General features: G+C 36.1%; 1 protein-coding gene across 1 annotated transcript; it reads right to left on the reverse strand.

Moving 5' to 3' along the window:
• Positions 1–24528, reverse strand: LOC100983385 (Golgi apparatus membrane protein TVP23 homolog B-like). Its single transcript, XM_055096495.1, has 4 exons — positions 24443–24528; positions 12653–12833; positions 3389–3511; positions 1–513 (listed from the first exon to the last, which is right to left on the reverse strand). The coding sequence occupies exons 1-4, from the start codon at positions 24526–24528 to the stop codon at positions 1–3; spliced, it is 903 nt and encodes a 300-aa protein (XP_054952470.1).
• Positions 24529–24815: the final 287 nt, after the last annotated feature.

Here is a 24815-nt window from a genome sequence, read left to right on the forward strand (position 1 = left end):
TCACACGGTCCTTCCTCTGTGTGTGTCTGTGTCCAACCACTTTACTCTGAAGGAGAAGAGTGCACTAAAGGCAAATATCACCCACAGTACTGAACAGGCAATAAGTCCCAACCAAAAGATTCTTGATTCAGCCTCTGACACAGTTTTATTCTCTTGAGAGGACTCCTTTCTAGATTCAAACACCCAACGGCTCTTTCCATCTTCATCAATGTGATTCCACCAACGTAGGCCAACCATTAGTCTACCTGTGACATTCTTCACTGCCCAAAAGTCACACGACAACAACAAGATAATTGTAACCATACAGGTAATAAAGCTGCTGCTGAGCAACTCACAGAGAAGACAGACGATGATTGCACTGACTCGAAAGAATAAGTGGAAAAACGATGCTACTGGATGTCTGATTTTGGCTTTTCTTGGTCTATTAGTCGTCTCCTCTTCCGCATCAAACAGTGAAACATCTTTAGTGTCATCATTACTATCCTGCGGCAACACGGCGGCCCTACGCCAGCCCTACTTCCGGGAGCCACGTCAGCGCAGCAGCGTACGGGTCCGGGTCGGAACTGACGCGACCCGTCACCAAGGGCCAGCAGGGACCACTGTAAGAGCCTCCTGAATTCAATAATTATTAATAGAAATTGGTACCTCTCCATCTTCACTGAATACATTTGAATGAATATTGCTTAAAGATTATTTTGAAAGGGCCACAAATTATTAGTTTGCTTCCTTTGGGTCCTGAGTGAGGATCTGATAATTACTCCATGAAAAAATTATCTGCGCATGACACTTCTTTGGGAATGTCTTGATTTCCTAAATTCACTCTTTTTGAGAAAGTAAAAATTATCAGAAAATTAAGCATAATTGTGTACACACATACATACATGCAGACAAACTCAAATACATTATATAGGCTTAGAGCAGAGGTTATGGACATGAGACCATCTGCCTGTTGAAAAGAAAAGGTATTTTTATGTATTTTGACACATCCTTGATTTTCCTTCCTCCTTTAATTCACAGCCAAAACTTTATATTATTTTGGTCTTTGCTTTTGAAGTTTTTGAATCTATGACACTATCTCAGAATTTAGCCCTGCCGCTCACTCACTCATATTTCATTTTTGCTTAAAGTTTTCCTTTTTGCCTTTTTGCATCTCCGTGTCACACTGTACTTTCTTTTGGTCTTTGTTAGTTTTTTTCCCCCCCTTTTTTCTATCACTCACTCTGTGGCAGCTGAGAAGTACTACAAGAGAGGGAGGACAGAGATACTGAACAAGGCTGTGTATATGTGTGGAGGGAGAGAGGAATTGGAAGACTAATGAGACTTTCCTGAAAATAAAGAAAGCTCGTGTGTATCAGTTACCAACTAGGTCTGAGATATATATAATAGGTCAGAGTTTTAGAGTTTGCTTCTGTGTAGGTTGCTAAGTAATAAGTATATATTTTTCAAATATAGACCCAAAAAGAGTTTTAAAACCCTGTGTTTATTAAAGATGAAAGTAAAGTATTAACACTTAGAATAAGTATGAAAAACGATGAAAAGTAAACAAATAGTAGATGAAATCCCCAGTTGAGCATAATATATACATGGAATCATTTTATTCCTAAGAGAGCAAATATTTATCATCTGACTCCACTCCAACATTTATTTGAATAACTGACACAGCCCCCTACCTCCCATGATGTTTGGAGATACATATTTGTTCAGAGGACCTTATTGGAACACTCCCAGCTGTTTTTGACTATTCACGCCAAAAGTAATCACTTCCCAACTGCCCTACATTTCTCCCTTGATATAATCTCAAGGGTGGAAACAGAAGCAGAAACAGAAGTGCTACCCACTGTACTGCTTTCTGCAGGAGCTTGTGTTCTAATAGAGAGATTCAGACATCAAAACAAGCCACTGCAGTGCAGTCACAGTGCTATGAGATAAAAAAAGAACACAGTGTAGTAAGTACGCAAGAGGGAGTGGACAGTTCCATCTGGAAGAGGACGATGATCAGGAAGAGCTTCTAGTGGAGGGGTCACCCAGCACAGCACAGGAGGTCTAGGAGTCCGGCGAGATTTTGAAATCCCAGGAGACCTTAGAACAATTCTGCAGTCTGGGGTATGGGATGAAGAGCTACACGATAGGAAGTGAACCTGGACAGGTAGATAGGCAGAGCTCATTTAAGAGCCTTATGACTTGTTAAGGAATTTGGAATTTATCCTGTGTGAAATTAGAAGCCCTTGGAGGCTGGTGAAGGAGAAAGTCGGGACACCTAGATTCTCGTACTGTCATCAATATACTTGATGACTTTAGAAGAGTTGCCTGACTGTGGTTTTCACTTCCTACTTATGAAAAGAGAGGTAACAGAATCTATGAACTCTGTACCAATTTTCATCCATGCTATGATAAGAGATATCATTTTTTGAATGTTTATGATATATCAGACACTTATTTGCTTTGTCTCATTTAAACCTTACAGTAACCCTATGAGATAGATATGACTACACCCATTTATAAACAAGAGATTAAGAATATATATATACATATATATATATATATATATATATATATATATATATATATACACATACAGCCCAGGCTTGACTTGAACTCCTGTGCTGAAGCGATGCTCCTGCCTCAGCCTCCTGAGTAGCTGGGACTACAGGCATGAACCTACACAACCAGCTAGGATTGAATAATATTAATTTACACATCCAATAAGTGAGGAACCTTGTTTTGAAGCCCTATCTGGTGTTTACCCAAAGCCAATGAGGTTTTAATAGTTTTTTTTTTTTTTGCATCTCTTTAATTCTAAAAATTTTAATAAAATGTGAGAAGAAATAAAAATGATAAAAATGGTATTTGAAGGATGGTGGCCAATTAATAATTGTCTTCTAGAAAAGAGAAAAAATTTGTTGTAAATGCAGTATATCAGCAATGATTCCTTTTAAGTATAAGGAGACATTTTAGACAGGAGAGCTATTAGCCATGGTTAAGGTCTGTATTAGTCTGTTTTCATGCTGCTGATGAAGACATACCTGAGACTAGGAAGAAAATAGGTTTAATTGGAGTTAGAGTTCCACATGGCTGGGGAGACTTCAGAATCATGGCAGGAGGTGAAAGGCACTTCTTACATGGTGGTGGCAAGAGAAGAGAGGAAGATGCAAAAGTGGAAACCCCTGATAAAACCGTCAGATCTTGTGAGACTTATTCACTACCGTGAGAACAGTATGGGGGAAACTGCCCCCATGATTCAAATTATCTCCCACTGGGTCCCTCCCACAACACATGGGAATTATAGGAGTACAATTCAAGATGAGATTTGGGTGGGGACACATAGCCAAAACCATATCAAGGTCATAGGCATATTTTCCCTAGATTTCTTCCTTAAGTAGAGTCTCACCTGTTTGATTATTTCAGATGTTGTTCTGACCAGATGTACGCAGTTCAATTTGGACAGAGACTCAAATTTCTTTTTGATTGATGATCTAATCTGGAAACATCTCCTTAAAACCAGATATGCTGCCTAAAAGGAAGGAATAGAATGGGTTTATTATTCTTAAATAATCATAGTACTATAACATATACTGTAGGAAATATTTTACATTAAAAACACAGAAGTTGTGGGGCGCAGTGGCTCACGCCTGTAATCCCAGCATTTTGGGAGGCTGAGGCGGGCGGATCACCTGAGGTTGGGAGTTCGAGACCAGACTGTCCAACATTGAGAAATCCTGTCTCTACTAAAAATACAAAATTAGCCAGGTGTGGTGGCTCCTGCCTGTAATTCCAGCTACTCAGGAGGCTGAGGCAGGAGAATCGCTTGGACGTGGGAGGTGATGCTTGCAGTGAGCTGAGATCATGCCATTGAACTCCAGCCTGGGCAACAAGAGTGAAACTCTGTCTCAACAAACAAACAAACAAACAAAAAAACCCACACACAAAAAAAAACCCCAAAAAACCCCACAGAAGTCAGTTGTTTTGAATTAGTTTATGAAACTATCACTTAAATTATGTATATGGTAGAAATATGTGTCTATGGGTACATATATATCTTACGCATATATGTGCTTGAAGAAGGAGACCTCTGAAAATTCAAACTTACAATATTGATAAATTAAGAATTTATTTAAAGCAATGTTTCTGAACCTTTAAAAACATTTTCACCTTTAGATAAAACTGCACTTTCCATACACACACCTCCCAATACTCTAATCTAAGAGTGTTTTCTTTGTAAAAGAGTCCAAATGTGCTTTCTGATCAGTAAGATATTGATGTTTTATTTTATTTATTTATTTATTTTTTTTGAGACAGAGTCTCACTCTGTTGTCCAGGCTGGAGTGCAGTGGCCTGATCTTGGATCACTGCAACCTCTGCCTCCCAGATTCAAGCAATTCCCCCTGCCTCAGCCTCCTAAGTAGCTGGGATCACAGGTGCGCAGCACCACACCTGGCTAATTTTTGTATTTTTAGCAGAGATGGTGTTTCACCATGCTGGCCAGGCTGGTCTTGAACTGCTGACCTTGAGTGATCCACTTGCCTTGGCCTCCCAAAGTGCTGGGATTACAGGTGTGAGCCACTACACCCAGCTGATAACTCATTCTATATAGTTTTCTTGTTTTATAGGAACAATAGTATTTTTTCCAATATAAAATTATAAAATACAATGTGTTTTTAAAATTACCCTTTATTTGTCAACCTCTTATATAAATTCTGATATGCTATTACTGTGTAATCTCTTACTGAATCTCAGACTTAAGTATTAATATATGCTAGGGTGCTTCCACACAATCTCTACCCACTTTGTAGGGAAGGTGGGTGAGGATATGAAAGAAAAACATAAAGCTAGAATGTGAAGAGTACCTCCGCAGTAACTAGACATGGATATTTCTTTGAAATTGTGATATGCTCCACAACAATGAAGTTAGTAGTTAACTTTTTAAGCTGTCTCACCTGTCCCCAGTCTTGTGGGTTTCCTCTGTTTAATTTATGAGCTGCTTTTTGAACACATACCTAAACAACTTTGCTAGATTTCATTTGAATTCTACTTGTACGCTCCAGCCAGGTTAATTAAAACATAATTGAAATTCTATTAGAAAGGTCTTCATCATTCCCACTCAGAGGCAAGCATGACTGTGAGAATCTTCTACAGTGTTGCTCAGCTGGCATTTCAGATGCATCCATTGCTCCTGAAAAGTGTCTTTGAGAAAACAATATTCCATAAATGAAAGTGAAATACTAGCTTCTCCATTATTACAAAAATCAAATTATTTAATGTCTAATTACCCTCTTAAATACAGTTACACATTTGTAAATTGCCATAAATGAAAAAATGAATGATAACACTTGAAATTTGGTCACCAAAGTTACTAGGGATTTGGTTGATTTCGTTTTCCCTGTGCCTCAGCACCAGCTACCAAATATCTCACTCATCGGGTGGCTGCCAAAGCATAGAACATCCTAATAAAGAATGTTAGTGGAGTTACTAAGTTATTACTATTCCTATTGCTCCCCCTCTTCTGTCTTCTGCTTTTCTTTCCTCTACTTCTCAAACAGGCACATTGTCTGCAAATGGGCTAATAACCCTGCCCAGCTTTATAATACCATCAAGACACTTTCAAAGCCAACTGAAATAGCAAAGCCCAAAGAAAAGTGAGCTATTCACAATGCACATGCAGTAGCAACGGTGATTATTATAAATACAATAAAAATGTACTCATTAAATGGTATTGAGTTCTTACTTTGAGTTTTTTCAAGGTTTGAAAGAAAATTCCCTTTGATGAATTAGTAAAGTGAAGAAAGTCAACTGAGCCCTTATTTTGACCTCCTTGCCTCCCTCTGTGAGTTCATATCTCTTTCCCTGTGTGCAAATGCCTATCAGATTAGTATTTCCAGCTAGGAACTTTGTGTCTTCCCTTGGATGTCAAAGGAATCATACTCTTTCAATATTTTTAATAGCTTTATTGAGATATAATTCACATATTATGCAATTCATCCACCGAAAGACACAACTCACTGCTTTTTAGTGAGTTCACAGCATTATGCAACCATCACCACAATCTAATTTTACACTTTCTTCTTCCCCGAAAGAAATCAATTAGCAGTCACTTCCTACCCCTAGCCCCCTAGCCTCAGGAAACCACTAATCTGCTTTCTGTCTCCATATAGATTTGTCTATTCTGGTCATTTTATATAAGTTGAATTATACAATATTTGATCTTTTGTGATAGGCTTCTTTCACTTAGGACATTTTTTTTTAAGATCCATCCATGTTGTAATACGTATCAGTACTTCATTTACTTTTGTGGTTGAATAATATTTCTTTATATGGATATGGCACATTTTGTTTATCTGTTCACTAGTTGGTGAAAATTTGGGTTGTCTCTGCCTTTTGGCTATTATGAACAATGCTGCTGTGAACATTCATGTACAATTTTTTTGTGTGTAGGTATATGTTTTCATTTCTCATGGGTAAATATAGGGAAATTGACTCATTAGATGGGATTGAGTAGGACATTCAAGGCATGGTCATATGGTAACTCTATGTTTAATATGTTAAGGAATTGCCAAACTCTTTTGCACAGTGGCAGAATCATTTTACATTCCTACCAGTAATGTGTGAGGGTTCCAAGCCCTTCACATCTTTCCCAAAACTTGTTACGAAAATACTTGTTTGTATTTTTTATTATAGCTGTCCTAGTTGTTGTGAGGTAGAATCTCACTGTGGTTTTGATTTGCATATTCTTAATGACTAACGTTGAACATCCTTTGATGTGCTTATTTGTCATTTGGATATTTGCTTTGGAAATATATCTATTCAAATTTTTGGCCCTTTATTTGTTTTAAAATATTTGTATTAATAGAAAATTAGAGCCAGGTACAGTGGCATGTCTGTAATCCCAGCCACTCTGGAGACTGAGGCGGGAGGCTCCCTTGAGATCAGGAATTTGAGACCAGCCTGGGTAACATAGCGGGACACAGTCTCTAAAAAATGTCAAAAATAAAAAATTAGCTGGGCATGGTGGCGTGCACCTGTAGTTCCAGCTGTGAGGGAGGATCACTTGAGCCCAGTAGTTCAAGCCATAATTGTAACACTGCATTTCAGCCTCCATCCTGGGTATCAAAGAAATACCTCATGGAAGGAAGGAAGGAAGGGAGGGAGGGAGGGAAGGAGGAAGGAGAGAGAGAGAGGGAGGAGAAGGAGAAGAAGAGAAGAGAAGAGAAAAGAGAGGGAGGGAGGAAGGAAGGAAGGAAAGAAGGAAGGAAGGGAGGGAGGGAGGGGGAAAGGAGAGAGAGAGAGGGAGAAGGAGGAGGAGAAGAAGAGAAGAGAAGAGAAAAGGAAGGGAGGTAGGAAGGAAGGAAGGAAGGAAAGAAGGAAGGAAGGAAGGAAGGAGTGTAGCAAGGCCTATAGATCAGGAGATGACTGCCATTGAAAAGACAGCTCATTACAGTTGAAAGAGAGGAGGCATGCGACACCACATGGGGCCAGATGAAGAAGCACCAGGGTCAGTGATGAGGAAGAGAGGAGAAAGGAGGGAACTGAGGGCAAGGCCTTTACTGTGGTTTCTGCAGGAAGTTAACTGGTGAAGAAGGGCAAGCAGGCTAGTTTGGCTAATTTGAATAATTTCAGTGAGCTATGGGGTATAGAGGCTATCCCTAGTTGCCTGTTACCTGGCCCTGGGCCACTATACATCAAGGCAGGTGTATAGTGGCCCAGAAGGTGAGAATTTTATAAAGGAGGAGGTTGGGTTGTGGACTCCTGATTGATTGGTTTACATCTGAAAAGCACATCCCTGGGAGGAGGAGCCAACCTGGGAGGAGATGGGGGAGATGAGGAAGGCAGGTGACTTAGGCATATTATCAAGTTGTCCAGAACAAGGTGTGTCCAGCACACACACGTAGGGCAGATGTTAAAGCATGAAACTAGAAACTAGTTGAACTAGAAACTAGAAACTAGCATGAAGCTAGAAACATAGTTGATACATTTCTGAATTGGATTTTCTTTTTATTGTTGAGTTTTTGTTCTTTGCATGCTCTGGATATATGTGTTATCATAGATCTAATTTATAAATATTTTTTCTTATTCTGTGAGCAGTATTTTCCTCTTTGTTGATAGTATAGTTTTCAGTGAAAGGGTTTTAATTTTGATGTAGTACAATATCTCTTATTCTTTATTTTGTCACTTGTGTTTTTGGTATCATATCTAAGAGACCATTGCCTAACCCAAAGTCACAACAATTTTTTAAAAATTATTATTTTTTGAATTTTTTGTGGGTATATAGTAGGTGTATATATGGGGTACATGGGATGTTTTGATAGAGAAATGCAATGTGAAATGAGCACATCATGGAGAATATGGTATCCATTCTCTGAAGCATTTATCCTTTGAGTTACAAACAATCCAATTATACTCTTTAAAGTTATTTTAAAATATACAATTAAGTATTGTTAACTATAGTTACCCTACTGTGCTATCAAATAGTAGGTCTTGGCTGGGCTCAGTGGCCCTTGTCTATACTACCAGCACTTTGGGAGGCCAAAGCGGGTGGATCACTTGAGGCGAGGAGTTTGAAACCAGCTTGGCCAACATGGCGAAATCCCGTCCCTACTAAAAGTATAAAGATTAACCGGGTGTGATGGTGCATGCCTCCCACCTACTCAGGAGGCTGAGGCATGACAATTGCTTGAACCTGGGAGGTGGAGGTTGCAGTGAGCAGAGATTGCACCACTGCACTTCGGCCTGGATGACAGAGTGACGCTCTGTCTCAAAAAAAAAAAAAAAAAAAAAAAAAAAGGCCTGGCGCGGTGGCTCACGCCTGGAATCCCAGCACTTTGGGAGGCCAAGACGGGCAGATCACGAGGTCAGGAGATGGAGACCATCCTGGCTAACATGGTGAAACCCCTTCTCTACTAAAAAAAAACACACACAAAAAAATTAGCCAGGCGTGGTGGTGGGCGCCTGTAGTCCCAGCTACTCAGGAGGCTGAGGCAGGAGAATGGCGTGAACCTGGGAGGCGGAGCTTGCAGTGATCCGAGATCGCGCCACTGCACTCCAGCCTGAGCAACAGAGCGACACTCTGCCTCAAAAAAAAAAAAAAAAAAATAGGTCTTATTCATTCTTTCTATTTTTTTCTTTTTGTACCCATTAACTACCCTCACCTCCCCACAACCTGCCCCTACTCTTCCCAGCCGTTGGTAACCATCCTTCTACTCTCTATGACCATGAGTTGAATTGTTTTAATTTTTAGATCCCATAAATAAGTGAGAATATGAAATCTTTGTCTTTCTGTGCCTGGCTTATTTCGCTTAACATAGTGATCTTCAGTTCCATCCATGTTGTTGAAAATGACTGGATCTCATTCTTTTTTATGGCTGAATAGTACTCCATTGTGTATTTTCCATTCATTTGTTAATGGGCATACTTAGCTCTTTTGTTTGAGTTTTGCAGTTTTAGCTCTTACATTTGGGTCTGTGATTCATTTTGAGTTTGGAATAGTGTATGGTATGAGGTAGGAGTTGAAATTAATTCTTTGGCATGTGGATATCCAGTTTTTTCAGCAACATTTGTTGAAAAGTCTGTCCTTTTTGCATTGATGGTGTTGACACTCATGTCAAAAATCAATTAACTGTATATGGAAAGGCTAATTTCTAGGCTCTATATTCTATTCCATTGGTTGATATGTCTGTCATTATGCCAGTAGCATACTGTTTTGATTAGCTTGCAGTAAGTTTTAAAATCAGGAAGTGTGAGTTATCCAATTTTGTGCATCATTTTTAAGTCTGCTTTGGCAATTCTGGGTTCTTTGTAAGTTTATATGAATTCTGGGATCATGCTGTTAATTACTGCAAAAAAATGAGCTGGGATTATGATAGGGATTACATTGAATCTGTAGATAGAGATGTCTAAGATGTCTATCTGTAAATAGACTTACAGATGTCTTTCCATTTATTGTATTTTCTTTAATTTCTTTCAAAAATATTTTTGAGGAATAAACCAGGCACAGAAAGACAAACATTGCATGTTCTCACTTATTTGTGGGATCTAAAAATCAAAACAATAAAATTAATGGTAATAGAGAGTAGAAAGATGGTTACCAGAGGCTGGGAAGGGTACTGGAGGGCTCAGGGACAGATGGGGATGGTTCATCGGTACAAAACAAATAGTTAGAAAGAATGAATAAGATCTACTATTTGATAGCACAACAGGGTGACTAGTCAATAATAATTGTACATTTTAAAATAACTTTAAAGAGTGTAATTGGATTGTTTGTAACTCAAACGATAAATGCTTGAGGGGACAGATACCCCATTCTCCATGATGTGCTTATTTCACATTGCATTCCTGTATCAAAACATTTCATGTACCCCATAAATATATACACCCACTATGTATCCAGAAAAATGAAAAATAAAAAATTGTTTAAATTATACAAGTCTTATACGTTTAAAAAATTTATACTTAAGTATTTCATTCTTTTTGATGCTATTATAAATGGAATTTTTAAAAATTTCATGTTTGAAATGTGAATTTCTAGAGTATAAGATAAGCAATTGATTTTTGTATGTTGATCTTGTAAGTTTGTTTATTATTCCTAATAGTCTTCTACTAAATTCCTCAGGATTTTCTATGAATAAGATTATGTCACCTGCAAAGAGACATTGTTTTACTTCCTTTCTGATCTGGTTCCTTTTATTTCTTTTTCTTACCTATTTGCCCTGCATGGAGCCTACAGCAAAATATTGAATAGAAGTATTAAGAGCAGACGTTCTTGTCTTGTTCCAGATTTTAGGAGAAAGTTTCCGTTTTTCATCATTAAGTATGATGTTAGCTGTGTTTTGTTTTTATATGCCCTTTATCAGGTTAAGGAAGATTTCTATTCCTAGTTTCTTGAGGCTTTTAATTGTAGAAGAGTGTTGAATTTTGTCAAATGCTTTTTCAGCATCTACTGAGGTGACTAGTTGTTATTGTTCCTTATTCTATTGTTATGGTGTATTAACGTCAATTGATTTTTATATATTAAACCAACCATGAATTCCTAGAAAAAAAATCCCACTTAGTCATGGAATATAATTCTTTTTATATATTGTTGAATTTGGTTTGCTAGTATTTTTTAAAGGATTTTTGTGTTTATATTCATAAAAATACTCGTTTATAGTTTTCTCATGATGTTTTTGTCTGATTTTGGTATCACGTTAATGCAGGTTTTATTTAGAGTCAAGAAGTGTTCCCTGCTCTGTGTTTTCTGGAAGAGTTTGTAAAGAACTGGCATTAATCATTCTTTAAATGTTTGAAAGAATTCACCAGCAAAACCATTTGGTTCTGGGCTTTTCTTTGTGGGAAAAGTTTTTGATTGCTAATTTAATCTGTTTACTTGTCATAGGTGTATTTAGGTTCTCCTTTTCTTCTTGATTTAATTTCAGCATCTGTATCTTCTCAGGACTTTGTCTATTTCATATAAGTTATCTAGTTTCTTGGCATACAGTTGTTCATAATATTCTCTTATAATCCTGTTTATTTTTATAGAGATTGTACTGTTGTCCCTTTTGTCATTCTTGATTTTACTGATTTTAGTATTTTCTCTTTTTTTTTTTCTTGGTTAACATAGCTAAAGATTTTCAGATTTTTTTGATTGTTCTAAAATACAAAGTTTTGGTGGGTTTTCATATCCGCTATTTGTTTTCTATTCCGTACTTCATTTGTTTTCACTCTATCCTTTATTTTATTTACTTTAGGTGTGTTTGCTTTGCTTTTTTTGTTTGTTTGTTTCTGAAAGTAGAATATTGCAATATCTTTTAAGATCTTTCTTCTTGATTATTATGGGCATTTGAAGTTTTAAATTTCTCTCTAAGCACCAGTGGTAGCTGCATTCCATAGACTTTGATACACTGTGTTTTTATTTTTATTCATATCAATGTATTTTCTAATTTCTCTTTTGTCTTTGACTAATGTATGATTTAGGATGGTGTTGTTTAATTTCCACATATCTGTAAATTCCCCGAATTTCCTTCTGTTATTGCCTTATAATTTTATTCTATTCTGGTTGGAAAAAATTTGTTTATGTTTTCAATACTTTTAAATTTATCGGCTTTTAAAAATGACCTACCATATGGTCTATCCTGGAAAATATTTTATGTGCAATTAAGAAGACTGTATGTTCTGCTGTTGTTAGGTGGAGTAGTCTATAAAACTGGTAGATCTAGTTGCTTTATAGTTGTTCACGTCTTCTATTTTCTTGTTGATCTTCTGCTAGTTATTTTAACTTTTATTAAAAGTTGAGTATTGAAGTCCTCAACTGTTTTTGTTTAATTTTTTTTTTCTTTTTTTGAGATGAAGGCTCGCTCTGTCACCCAGGCTGGAGTTCAGTGGTGCAATCTCCACTCACTGCAACCTCTGCCTCCTGAGTTCAAGCAATTCTCACACCTCAGTCCCCCGAGGAGCTGGGATTACAGGCATGAGCCACCATGCATCATGAATGGGCATGAATAGGCCCTGGGGTGGCAGCTTGCTTCTAGTTTTCCTGGTTGCCCCTTGTGGCATGAAACCTAAGCAAGCTAGGTAAGGGCAGATGTGAATCCAGTATTCTCAGCCTGTCACATCTGGAAAAGGACTTCCATCCTACAGGTGGAGACTGAGTGGGGGAAAAGGAGACCTAGTCCTCTACTATACTTACCTGGAACAGACCTTTTGTAACACAGAGCTGAGGGTCTGAAGCATGAGAAATACTGTTGGCCTGACACTCCCAGGGTGAAACCGTAGCTCCAGAATGACAGATGAAAGGGCAGGGAGTCCTATCTTCATGATTACAACCTGCTGAAGTAGAATGCCTGGGGTAGAGCTTTCCTAGCACAGAACTGGAAGAGGGGTGTCAAAACAGCAACTATGGCTCAGATGCCAAGATTTTTGCTTTTCTCGTTGAGAAGTAGTTAGATTTTCTTGAATAACTTTTTCTCTATTCATTTTATGTTCTTATGACAATCTCCAGGGGTTGTTACACATTTTTTTTTTGTAATTTTGAGCAGTTAAATGGTCATTCTGGATAGAGGCTCTGAGGAGCTTTGTATTCTGCATCCTAGAAATCCTGCCTTCTCCAGTATTTCCTATCTCTTTAAGTAGATATTGCAGGTTAAAACCACAATGAGATATTATCTCACACTAGTTAGAATGGCTTTTGTCAAAAAGACTAATAATAAAAAGTGTTGGCAAGAGTGTGGAGAAAAAGGAACCCTTGGACATTGTTGGTGGGAATGTTAACTAATACACCCATTATGAAAAACGTGGAGGTTTCTCAAAAAATTAAAAATAATATGACTATATTATTCAGAAATCCTACTATTAGGTATATATCCAAAGGAAATTAAATTAGTATGTTAAAAAGATACCTGCATTTCCATGCTTATTGCAACACTATTCACAATAGCCAAGATATGGACTCATCCTTAGTGTCCATCAACAGATTAATGGATGAAGAAAATGTGGTACATATACACAATGAAGTACTGTATACCCTTAAAAAAAGAAGAAAATCCTTTCACTTGCAACAACATGAATGAAACAAAAGGACATTAGGTTAAGTGAAATAATCCGGGCACAGAAAGACAAATACATCATGATCTCACTTATATATGAATCTAAATAAGTTGAACCTGTAGAAGCAGAGAGTAGAATGGTGATTACCAGAGGCTGGAGTGAGGGGTGGAATTGGGGAAATGTTGATCAAAGGATGTAAAATTTCTGTTAGGAGGAATAAGGTCAAGAGATCTTTTGTACACAATGGTGACTATAGCTAATAATAGTGTACTACATACTTATAAACTGCTAAAAGAATTGATTTTAAATATTCTTACCACAAAATAATGATACGTATGTGAGGTGATGGATATGCTAATTAGCTTGATTTAGCCATTCCACAATGTATACATATATTCACGTATCAAAACATCATGTTGTATAACATAAATATACACAGTTTTTATTTGTAAATTAGAGAAAAATGTGTTTATATGTCTATTCCATCAAGTAAAACATTTATTTAGCACCTGCTATATGCCATGCACTATACTTGGGACTAGTGGGTAAGAAAAATATTAATAAAATAATTAATGCTATTGAGAGTAAATTCTATGAACAAGAGATTGGAAAATACAAAACTTGTAATAGAGGAAGATGAGAGAAATCTTCTCTGAAAAAATAATAATTCCACAGGAATCTGAAGGAAGAATAGGAAACAACTAAGATAATAGCACGCAAGCTAGATGGGGGAAGAGATTTCAATACAATGAAAACCATATCTCAAAATCTCCAAATAAGAGAGAGCAAGGTGTATTCAAAGAGTGAAAGAAGGATGTATTAAGGGCTTTGAGAGTAGGGGTACCCTGATATACAATTAGGATGGAGATGTAAGGAGGAATCAGACCATATAGAGCCATTGAAATAATGTTAAAGAATTTTTGTTCTTGTAAAAATAGGAGGAAGCTATAAAAATATTTCAAGACATTTTAAATTTACATAGAGTAGAATGCACTCTGTGGTGTACAATTCCATGAGTTCTGAGCAATGCAGTTTTGTATCCACCACCACACTCAAGAAACAAAACATTAACCTTTTTATCACATCACAAATTTCTTTTTTTCCCCCCCTTTTGTGTTAAACACTCCCTCCATTCCCAAAGTCTGGCAACCACTAGCTTGCTCTTTGTCTTTATAGTTTTGTCTTTTTCCAAATGTCATATAAATTATCTGATGCAGCATGTAACTTTTAGGATCTGGCTTCTTTCACTCAGCATCGTGCCCTTGAGATCTATTAAAGTTGTAGCATGTTTCAACAGTCTGTTCATTTTTATCGATGGGGTGTATTTCATTGTATAAATATACCAAAGTTTATCCATTCAGTTGTTGAAGGATATTTTAGATTGCTTCTAGTTTCCTATTATTATTAATAAAGCTGCTATACACATTTACACATAGGTTTGTATGTGAAAAATGTCTTTATTTCTCTTGGATAAATACCTACTGGTAGTAGCATTGGGGTTATAAGTTAAGTGTGTGTTTAACCTTAAAACAAATTACTTTTCAAATTTCCATGCCATTGTGTGTGCCCACCAGCAATAAGAGAGTTCCAATTAAACTCCAAGTGTTCATTTCTAGTGTGTAGGAATATGATTGACTTTTGTATATTGACCTTGTAGGCAGTGACCTTACTAAATTCATTATTTGTTCTAAAAACATTTATTGGAATTGGAATTTTGCTATGAGACAATTATGCCTGTGCTATAAGAAATGGTTTTATTTATTCTTCCAATAAATATGCCTTTTATTTCTTTTTCTTGCCTTATTGCACTAGTTAGGGCTTCAAATACAATGGTGAAAAGAAGTAGTGACAGAGGTATTGTTGCTATCTTCCAGATTTGGAGTGGAGGGGAGTATTTCATCTCATTATATTTCACCGTTAAATACTATGCTAGCTGTAGGAATTTTGTAGATGCTCCTAATCATAGTAAGGATATTCTTTTCTATTGTAGATTTTAAAAGATATTTTATAATGGATGCCAAATTGTGTCAAATACCATTACAATTGAGATGCCAGTATTGTTTTCATTATTCAGTCTTTTAATAAAGCAAATTGCGTTGGTTTATTTTTGAATACCAAGCTGACCATGAATTTCCTGAATACAGTCACTTGGTAATGCACATATGTACAACATATTATCTTTTTAATATATTGCTGGTCTCGGTTTGCTAACGTTTTGTTAAAGATTTTTGCATTGATATTCATGAAATTTATTGTTCTACGCTTTGGGTTTTTGCAATATTTTTGCCCTGTTTGGTCTCCAGGGATGATTGTCTCTTAAAATGATGTATGAACTGTTCCCACCTCCTAGTTTCTGGAAGTGGCTGTGTATATTTGGTACAATTTATTTTTGAAATATCGGTAGTTTTACCAGAAAAACCATCAGGACCAGGAGTTTTACTTTTTGGAATGTACTTGACTAAGAACTTAATTGCTTTAATATACATAGGTTTGCTTTAAATACACAGATGCCAAACATAATTGTGGATTTGTCTATATTTTTTTCAGCTTTATCCATTTTTGCTTCATATATTCTAAAACTGTTTTTATGTGATTACACTTTCGAATTGTTACAACTTCCTAGAGAATCAAACCTTTATTATTATCAACTTAGTCTATGTATTTCTTTTCCACTAGGTTTTTGTAGTTTGTGTATTTAAGAAATGGATCCATTTTGTCTATGTTGTCAAACTTATGGGTATACAATTATTCATAGTATTCTTTTATTATTTTCTGATGTCAGTTGGGTCTGCAGTGATATTCTCTTTTTTAATTTCTCATAGCGGTAGTATGTGTCTTCTCTATTTTTGCTTAGTTAAGCTGGTGAGTGGTTTATTAATTTAGTAGGTTTTTTTTTCAAAGAGCTAGCTCTTGGTTTTATTGATTTTTTTTCCTGTGATTCTATTTTCAGTTTCACTGATTTCTCTTCTCAGTGATTTAATTTACTTCTTTCTGATTGTTTTGGCTTAATTTGCTCTTCGTTGTCTAATTTAAGGTAAATCTTAGATTACTGTTTTGAGACTTATCTTCTTTTCTAATATAAGAATTTAAGATTTAATTTAAGATTGTGTTTTTCTCTAAGCGTTGCTTTTGCTGCATCACACAAAGTTGGTATGTTCTATTTTCATTTTCTTTCAGTTGATAATGGTTTTTTATTTGACTTGAGAGTTCCTCCTTGACCCATTGATTATTTAGAAGTATGTTGTTCAATTTTCTTTTACTTTGAATTTTCTAGATGTCTTTCTTTTATTGATTTCTATTAATATCTTTTATTGATATCTGTCTTTTATTTCAATTTCTGTTACTATCAGAGAATATACTCTGTTTAAATTTGTTTTATGACCTAGAATCTATTCTGTCTTTGAACACATATGCTGCTATTGTTGGGTAGAGTGCTCTACAAATGTCAAATAGTTAATAATGGTTGATAGTGCATTTCAGGGCTTCTGTATCCTTATTCACTCATTGTCTTCTTTTTCCATCAATCACTGAGAGAGAAATGTTGAAGATTCCAAACATAGTTGTGGGTTTGTCTGTAGTTTTCTCAGCTTAATCCATTTTTGCTTCATATCTTTTGAAACTATGTTTTTGTATGATTACACATTTCAATTGTTATACCTTCCTAGAGAATTGACTCCTTTATTATTATCAACTGGCCCTATTAATTCCAGGTAACATTTATTATTCAAAAGTTCACTTTGTCTAATATTGTCACAGCTACGTAGAGTTTGCATGGTATATCTTTTTCATCCTTTTATTTTTAATATATCTATGCCTTTAAAGTGGGTTGAACTTTTTTTCGTCAAATCTGATCTATCTCTGTTATTTACTTAGTGTGTTTATACCATTTACATTTGTTATAATCTGCCATATAGCAAGCTTTCTTGTTCCATCTGTTCTTTGCTTTGTCCCTTATTATTTGCCTTCTTTTAGATTACTTGGGTATTTTTTGTGATTCCATTTCTCTCCACTATTGGTTTATTATTTATACTCCTCAAACTACTTTTTTAGTCATTTCTTTAGATTTTATAATCTACATCTTTATCATTCTACCTTAAAATAATATTATACTGATTCATAAGTAGATTAAGGACCTTACCACTTTATATTACCAATTTATCCCCTCCATTCTTCGTGCTATTTTTGTCATGCATTTTACCTCTACATATGCAATAAACACATAATACACTGCCATTATTTTTGCTTTAGATGGTCTATGATATATTAGGGGAATTAAAACAATAAAAATTAAATTTTATATTTACCTGTATTTATTCTACTTCCAACACTATTTCTTTGTGTAGAAAAAAATTATTATATGTATCTTGCCTAGAGAACATCATTAAGAGGTCTGATGGCAAACAATTCTCCCAGTTTTTGTTTTTTAGTTAATGATGTCTTAATGGTTCATTTTTTAAGATATTTTCATTGGCTATAGAATGTTTAGTTGGCATGATATTTCATTCAGTACTTTAAAGCTGTCATTCTGTTATCTACCAGTTTGTATAATTTCTGATAAGAAGTCTTCTATTTTCTTATTTTTGTTTCTCTGTACATAATGTATCTTCCCCACCCCAATCCTTGCTGCTTTCAAGATTTTATTCTGTCTTTAGTTTTCAACAGTTTAAATACAATATGCCTAGATTTTTTTGTTTGTGTTGTTCCCTGGGGTTTTTGTGTCTGTAGTTTGGTGTCTGTCATTGATTTTGAGAAATTCTCAGGCATTATTTTCTCAAGGAATTCTGTTGTCTTAATCTCTGTAGTTTTTCTGTGATTCCAATTTGATATTGTGCCAAAGTTATGAAATGTTTTGTTCCTTTTCCCTTCACTCCTCTCTATTTGCAAACAACATGATTCTCTATACCTGAGTGATTTTATTCTCAGATAATTTGACTTCCTTGGGTTTAACTTCAGATAAATTCAATTGATTTATCTTCAGACCTCTGATCTTTCTTTGTCCGTATTGAATCTACCTATGGACTCATTGGGAGCATTCTTCATCTGTCTTATTGTATAAAAACAGAATTATAGCATTTCATTGGATCCTTTCTTATAGTTCATACCTCTATGCTAAAATAATTTATCTCATCTTGTTTGTTTTCAACCTTTTTCATTAGGGCATTTCAAATATTAACTATAGTTATTTCAAGTTACCTGTCATGATAGTTCCAACATTTTTCATACCTGAGTATGATTCAAATCAGATATTGCTTTGTCTGTTGTTGTTTTTGTGTTGCCTTTCCTTAATTTTTTGTATGCCTCTCAGTGTTTAGTTGAAACATGTACATACATCATATTTAGGACAGCAGAGGCTGAGGTTTCATGGCTGGAACTAGGTATGCATTTCCTTGTTCTAGGTCTTTAGTGTGAGATTTTGAGTCTACTTTTTGAGTTGAGCCAGATGTAGACACATTGCTACTACAGTTATTTTAAGTGCACCACAGACTTCAAATACCTCCAACATCACTTTGTATTTAAGTGGGAGCTGATTTGCTAGAGAGTTTTTCTCAGTATCTGTTCCAACCTGAGTTGTAGCTCTCTACTTTGTTCTATTACTCTGAGAGGATCTCTCTTCGTGTTCTTGCCCCTCTTAAACCACTACACTGTAGTTACTTCTTACTCTAAGCCCATTAATCTGGTGGTAAGAGACAGTGTGGTGTTATTCACTGTTTTTCTCAGTAAGCCTCATGGCAAGTGCTGTCTGTCCCTGGGCTTAAGGTTTGTGGCCTTCTCAGTGCTCCTGCCCTTTTGCAGCCTTACTTCTTAGCACAGTATATATTCCTGCCCCTATCCCAGGGGTAGAGGGTTTGCTTCTGTTACTCTCTCCCAGCTGCATAATTTACATTACCACCAGCAGCGCATAAACATTTCCTTTTCTCTGCAACTTCACCAGCATCTGTTAATTTTTGACTTTTTAATAATAGCTATTCTGACTGTCATAATGAGATGGTATCTCATTGCGGTTTTGATTTGCATTTCTCTAACGATTAGTGATGCTGAGCATTTTTTCATATGCTTGTTGGCCACTAGTTATCCCAGCACTTTTACTGTATAGGCAGTCCTTTTCCCCGTTGCTTGTTTTTGTCAACTTTGTCAGAGATCAGATAGTTTAGGTGTGTGGCATTATTTCTGGGCTTTCTATTCTGTTCCATTGGTCTATGTGTCTGTTTTTGTATGAGTGCCACATTGTTTTAGTTACTGTAGCTTTCTAGTCTAGTTTGAACTCAGGTAACGTGATGCCTCTAGCTTTGTTCTTTTGCTTAAGATTGCTTTGGCTATTTGTGCTCTTTTTGGTTTCATATGTATTTTATAGTAGTTTTTCTATTTCTGTCAAGAATGTCTTTGGTAGTTTAATAGGAATAGCATTGAATCTATAAATTTTGGGGGGCCATTTGGCCATTATAACAATACTGATTCTTCCTATCCATGAGCATGGAATGTTTTTCCATTTGTTTGTGTCATCTCTGATTTCTTTCATAGACAGTTTATAATTCTCATTGTAGAGATTTTTTACCTCCCTGAGTAGCTGTATGCCTAGATATTTTATTCTTTTTTGACTGTTGTGAATGAAATTGCATTCTTGATTTGGCTTTCAGCTTGGACATTATTGGTATACAGAAATGCCACTGATTTTGTACATTAATTTTGTATACTGAAACTTTGCTGAAGTAGTTTATCAGATCTAGGAGCAGTTGCACAGAGACTACGATGTTTTCTAGGTATAGAATCATGTCATTTGTGAACAGAGATAGTTTGATTTCCTTTCTTCTTATTTCTCTTTTATTTCTTTCTCTTGCTTGATTGCTCTGGCCAGGACTTCCAGTACTATGTTAAATAGAAGTGGTGAGAGTAGGCATCATTGTCTTGTTCTGGTTCTGAAGGGGAATGCTTTCAGCTTTTGCCCATTCAGTATTGCCCATTCAGTATGATGGTGGCTGAGCTTTCTCCTATGTCATAAAATTTTTAGCTGAATTATTCTTACCAGTGCTCTGTGTTGGCACATGCTCTCTTTGCAAGCACCTGTATTCCTTAGATTCAGACTAGTGGTTTACTCTGTGATTTTTGCTCAATATGTGGTTCAAAAAAATCATGTGATTTTGCAGATTATCCTGTTTTTTTAAGATTAGAAGATATTTTCTTTCTAGCATTTTCCATCCTAAAGAGAAGCAGAAAATATATATTGTAGCACATAATTTTTTTTTTTTTTTTTGAGATAGAGTGCTGCTGTCACCCAGGTTGGAGTGCAGTGGCACGACCTTGGCTTACTGCAACCTCCATCCCCCAGGTTCAAGCGACTCTCATGCCTCAGCCTCCAGAGTAGCTGGGACTATAAGCATGCTTCACCATGCCCAGCTAATTTTTGTATGTTTAGTAGAGATGGGGTTTCACCATGTTGGCCAAGCTGGTCTTGAACTCTTGATCTCAAGTGATCCACCCACCTTGGCCTCCCAAAGAGCTGGGACCACGGGTGTGAGCCACTGTGCCAGCCTGTAGTGAATTATTTTAATGTTGCAGTGTGGAGAATAAATATTGCATAGCTAGAATGAATGGAGAGAAACTAGGCAGTATGTCTTTAATACTCCAGTGGTAAGTTGATAATTATGTAGGCTAAGGTGGTGATGATTAAGATAAAGATGTTTGATTACAGATTGGATGTGTAAAGGAGTATCTTTGCTCGTCTTGCTATAACAAAACCATAGACTGGGCAGTTTAAACAACAAACATTTATTTCACACAGTTCCAGAGGTTGGGTGAATGTGGAAAGTTCAAGATTAAGGTGCCAACATATTTGAATCTGGTAAGGGCCTGTTTCCTCGTGTACGAAAGTTAATTATTGCTTTCTTGCTGTATCCTTATATGGCAGAGCCAAGAGAGATGGATCCCCTGTCCTTTTTCTCTTTGTATAAGGGCCTTAATCCCATCATGAGGGCCCTGCCCTCATGACCTAATCTAAGTCTAATTACTTCCCAAAAGTCCCTGCTCTAAATACCACCATAATGAGGAGGGATTAGGGTTTCAACATAAGAATTGGGGGTGGGGATCACAAGCATGCAGTCCATCACCAGGAGGAGGATGGAGACAATTGTTCAAAATTACTCCTGTTTCTTTTCTATAAGCCAAAATAATGGAAAGACAGGGGCCAGTGAAAGAGGACTGATTTTCAAAGGAGGAGGATGAGTCTGATTTTATACACATGGGATTTGGGGTGCCTTTGAAGAAGTCAATTGGAAACCTTGAGTAGACTGTAGTATATAAATAATCTAGAGTTCAAAAGAAATGTGAGACATTCAGAAATAAAATTGTAAAAGTATGACCTTATAGGTCATAATAAAAGCGATGGTCCATTGAAGTCATAAAAAACAGTATAAAATGAGAAGAAAAGTGGGCTTAGGACAGAGATTTAAGGAAATCCTTTAAGGAAAGTCCCATGTGTTCTCAACACTCCTGTCGTATTAACTCTCTTTCAGTTCATGGACTGTGGCATACAGTTTCCCTTTTCTAGGCTTTTGCAAAGGTTTTCTCTTCCTGAATTGTTTTTAATCTTCATCAACTTCCTTTTCCCATTTTCAAACATTTTCCCTAACTTCGCAGGGCTTCAGTGATTAATTTAAAGTTTTATTTCCTACCAGGATGCCTTTCCTCACTTTCTCCAAGTCAATTTGTCCCCCCCCCCCCGCCCCCAGAATAGTTTAGTTCCTCATTACATGCTTCTAGCATATACTTCTCCTTCATGACCTTTGCACCTTAATTTCTTGTTCAGCATTTATCTGTTCTTGACCGTAAGCTTCATGAGTGCATGGATTATGTCTGTCTTTCTCATCAATTAATTTGTAGTACTTGACCAGGGCCTGGTTCATAATGTGCATTCAATAAGTATTTGAATGAGTGAGTTGCTATCTGAGCAGGTTTTGTCCTCTTATTGATTACCTGAAACAGTGTGCCAGGGCTCATCTGAGACTGACATAATAATACTGAATAATTCCTGAACAATTATAGTGGAAGTTGAGATGATATCCTTTAGCTGTTGGTCTTAATGAGTTAAGGAAGAGAAAAATAACTAAAAATTGGGAGATAGAGAAGGAAACAAGGAATAGCATAGGCTAATTCTATGATATTCTACTTAAATGACAACCAGAATTTAGATAGTGAGGAAGTTAGATATGGAATAAGGAATGAAGTCCTTCCTCTTCATTTCCCGCTGCTTAACACTAATCTTCTCAACTCTTTCTTATTAAAAGTCTATATTCTGGAGAAGAAGAGGAAAGAAATCTGAAGGTAGTTGGATATATTAGCTATATTTTTTATTCATTTAATCTAATTATGTTCATCATAATTGGTGCTTCTGATTGGAGCCAGGAATTATTAAGGGCTTGTTTTTGTCCATACAGCTCTTAGTCCTGTGTCACACCCCTTCCTTTTTACTAATAAGGTAACAGGGAAGAGTGTAAAATACTAAAGTAATAAGGTATGACAAGGTGTGTAATTATTGTACAATAACCTTTTCACAAGGAGCAAAGAAATATACTGAGCAAAGAGCAAGATACTTGGAAATCTTAGCTGTGCAGTCATTATAACCTAGCTGTGCAGCAGGTATATCATTTTTGTGAAGATTTTAAAAATTATAACATAAATTGTTAGGAAAGAAAAACATTGGGAAGAATTGTAAAGAAAATGCCAACTTTTGAAATAAGTTTTACTATTTTTAACTTCATTCTAGTTAATGTTGCAGTAGATGATAATTCCCTTGCCTGTTGGAGACTAGTTTTTTTTTTTAAAGTCTTCCAAAATTAGGTGAAATGTTATAACAGAACAACTAATAGTTGAAATGACGGTTTATGAAAAGTACTTATTAAACAAAATAGAAATAAAAAGTTAAAAATTTTAAGACACCACCATTCAAACTTCTTAGAGCAGAAATTGAACAGCTCATAAGGCTGTCAGTAAGAAACATAAAGAACTCTGAATTAATCTAAATATGACTTTCTGGCTTTGTATCTATATTTAACAGAATGTAGGTGGTTTAGTGGGGGAGGCAGTCTATGAGCATTAGTTGATCTTTAGGCTAATATTGTCTTTTTGTACCCTAGAGAATGTTATTCCAGCTATGAGTCTTTTAGCATTTTCTTCAGATTCAAACATTTTAGAAATTTAAGAGAATCTTTTACTGAGTGAATGGTGAAACTTTCTATAATTGCTAATGTTCTAAGGATAGGATTCTGTCTCCTGTATCTTCCCATTCCCTAAACCCTAAGACAATATTGTATAAATTGTAAGACCACAAAAACTACTTGGTGAAGCAATTAAATATGCTGAGATATAATTATTTGAAGTAGTTTTTAGTGTATTATGACATGTCAGAATAGAAACAAAAAGTTTGGTAAGTTTTCTAGATAAAACTAGGATAAGCCAGACAAAATGAGATTAGATCTTGAAAGTTAGTGAGAATTTAGGGCTGTTGATAGCTTCTATAAAATATGTAGACCACTGGCACCTATGAATAGCCATTTTTACCACAAATTTGCTATGAAAATGACTGACTAGTGAAATGTAGATTCTTAGCCAGGTGCAGTGGCCAGTCTGGGCAACATAGTGACCTTGTCTCTAAAGAAGAAAGAAAAAAAAGGAAGGAAGGAAGGAAGGGAGGAAGGGAGGGAGGGAGGGAAAGAGAAAGAAAGAAATGCAGATTGTTTAATGCAGCAAAGTTCAGATATATAAAGAAAAAATTATGATAAATTACATGCAGATGGCATAATTTTGGGAAAAATTTTTGTTGAGTAATCATCTGAGATGTGAATATTCTCATGTTCTGGTCCCATTTTTAGAGTATTTCTACATATAAACTGAAGACCCAGCCAGATTATTAGTCACTAGCCAGAAATCACTGTAGACCTACTGAGAAGATTCTAGGGTCATACTGAATGGGGCTGTAATACCACAGCAGTCCACTTCAGCTTGTGCTAACTTATCAAGAAAAGCCATTATACTAGGCTTGAGATTTTCTTCATGCCCAGTCAACTGATCATAGGAAATTCTCCATAAAGCCATAGGAATTAAGAAAGGGGGAAGCAACGTAGCACTAGAAAAACCAAAGGCTCATGTAACTAACTTTGGCCTTCTGGCCAGCCAGCTTATAACTGTTTCTGTAGATGCTATTTCCATTTGACTGCTACTGTGTGTGTCCAACTTTACAGTCGAAAGTAGTGATAACACCCAGTTCACGATGGCAGCTTGTCAATACCTATGAAGGATCTAAGACTTTATCCTAA

The sequence above is a fragment of the Pan paniscus genome, chromosome 10 (assembly GCF_029289425.2).
Source record: "Pan paniscus chromosome 10, NHGRI_mPanPan1-v2.0_pri, whole genome shotgun sequence".
NCBI lineage: Eukaryota > Metazoa > Chordata > Mammalia > Primates > Hominidae > Pan > Pan paniscus.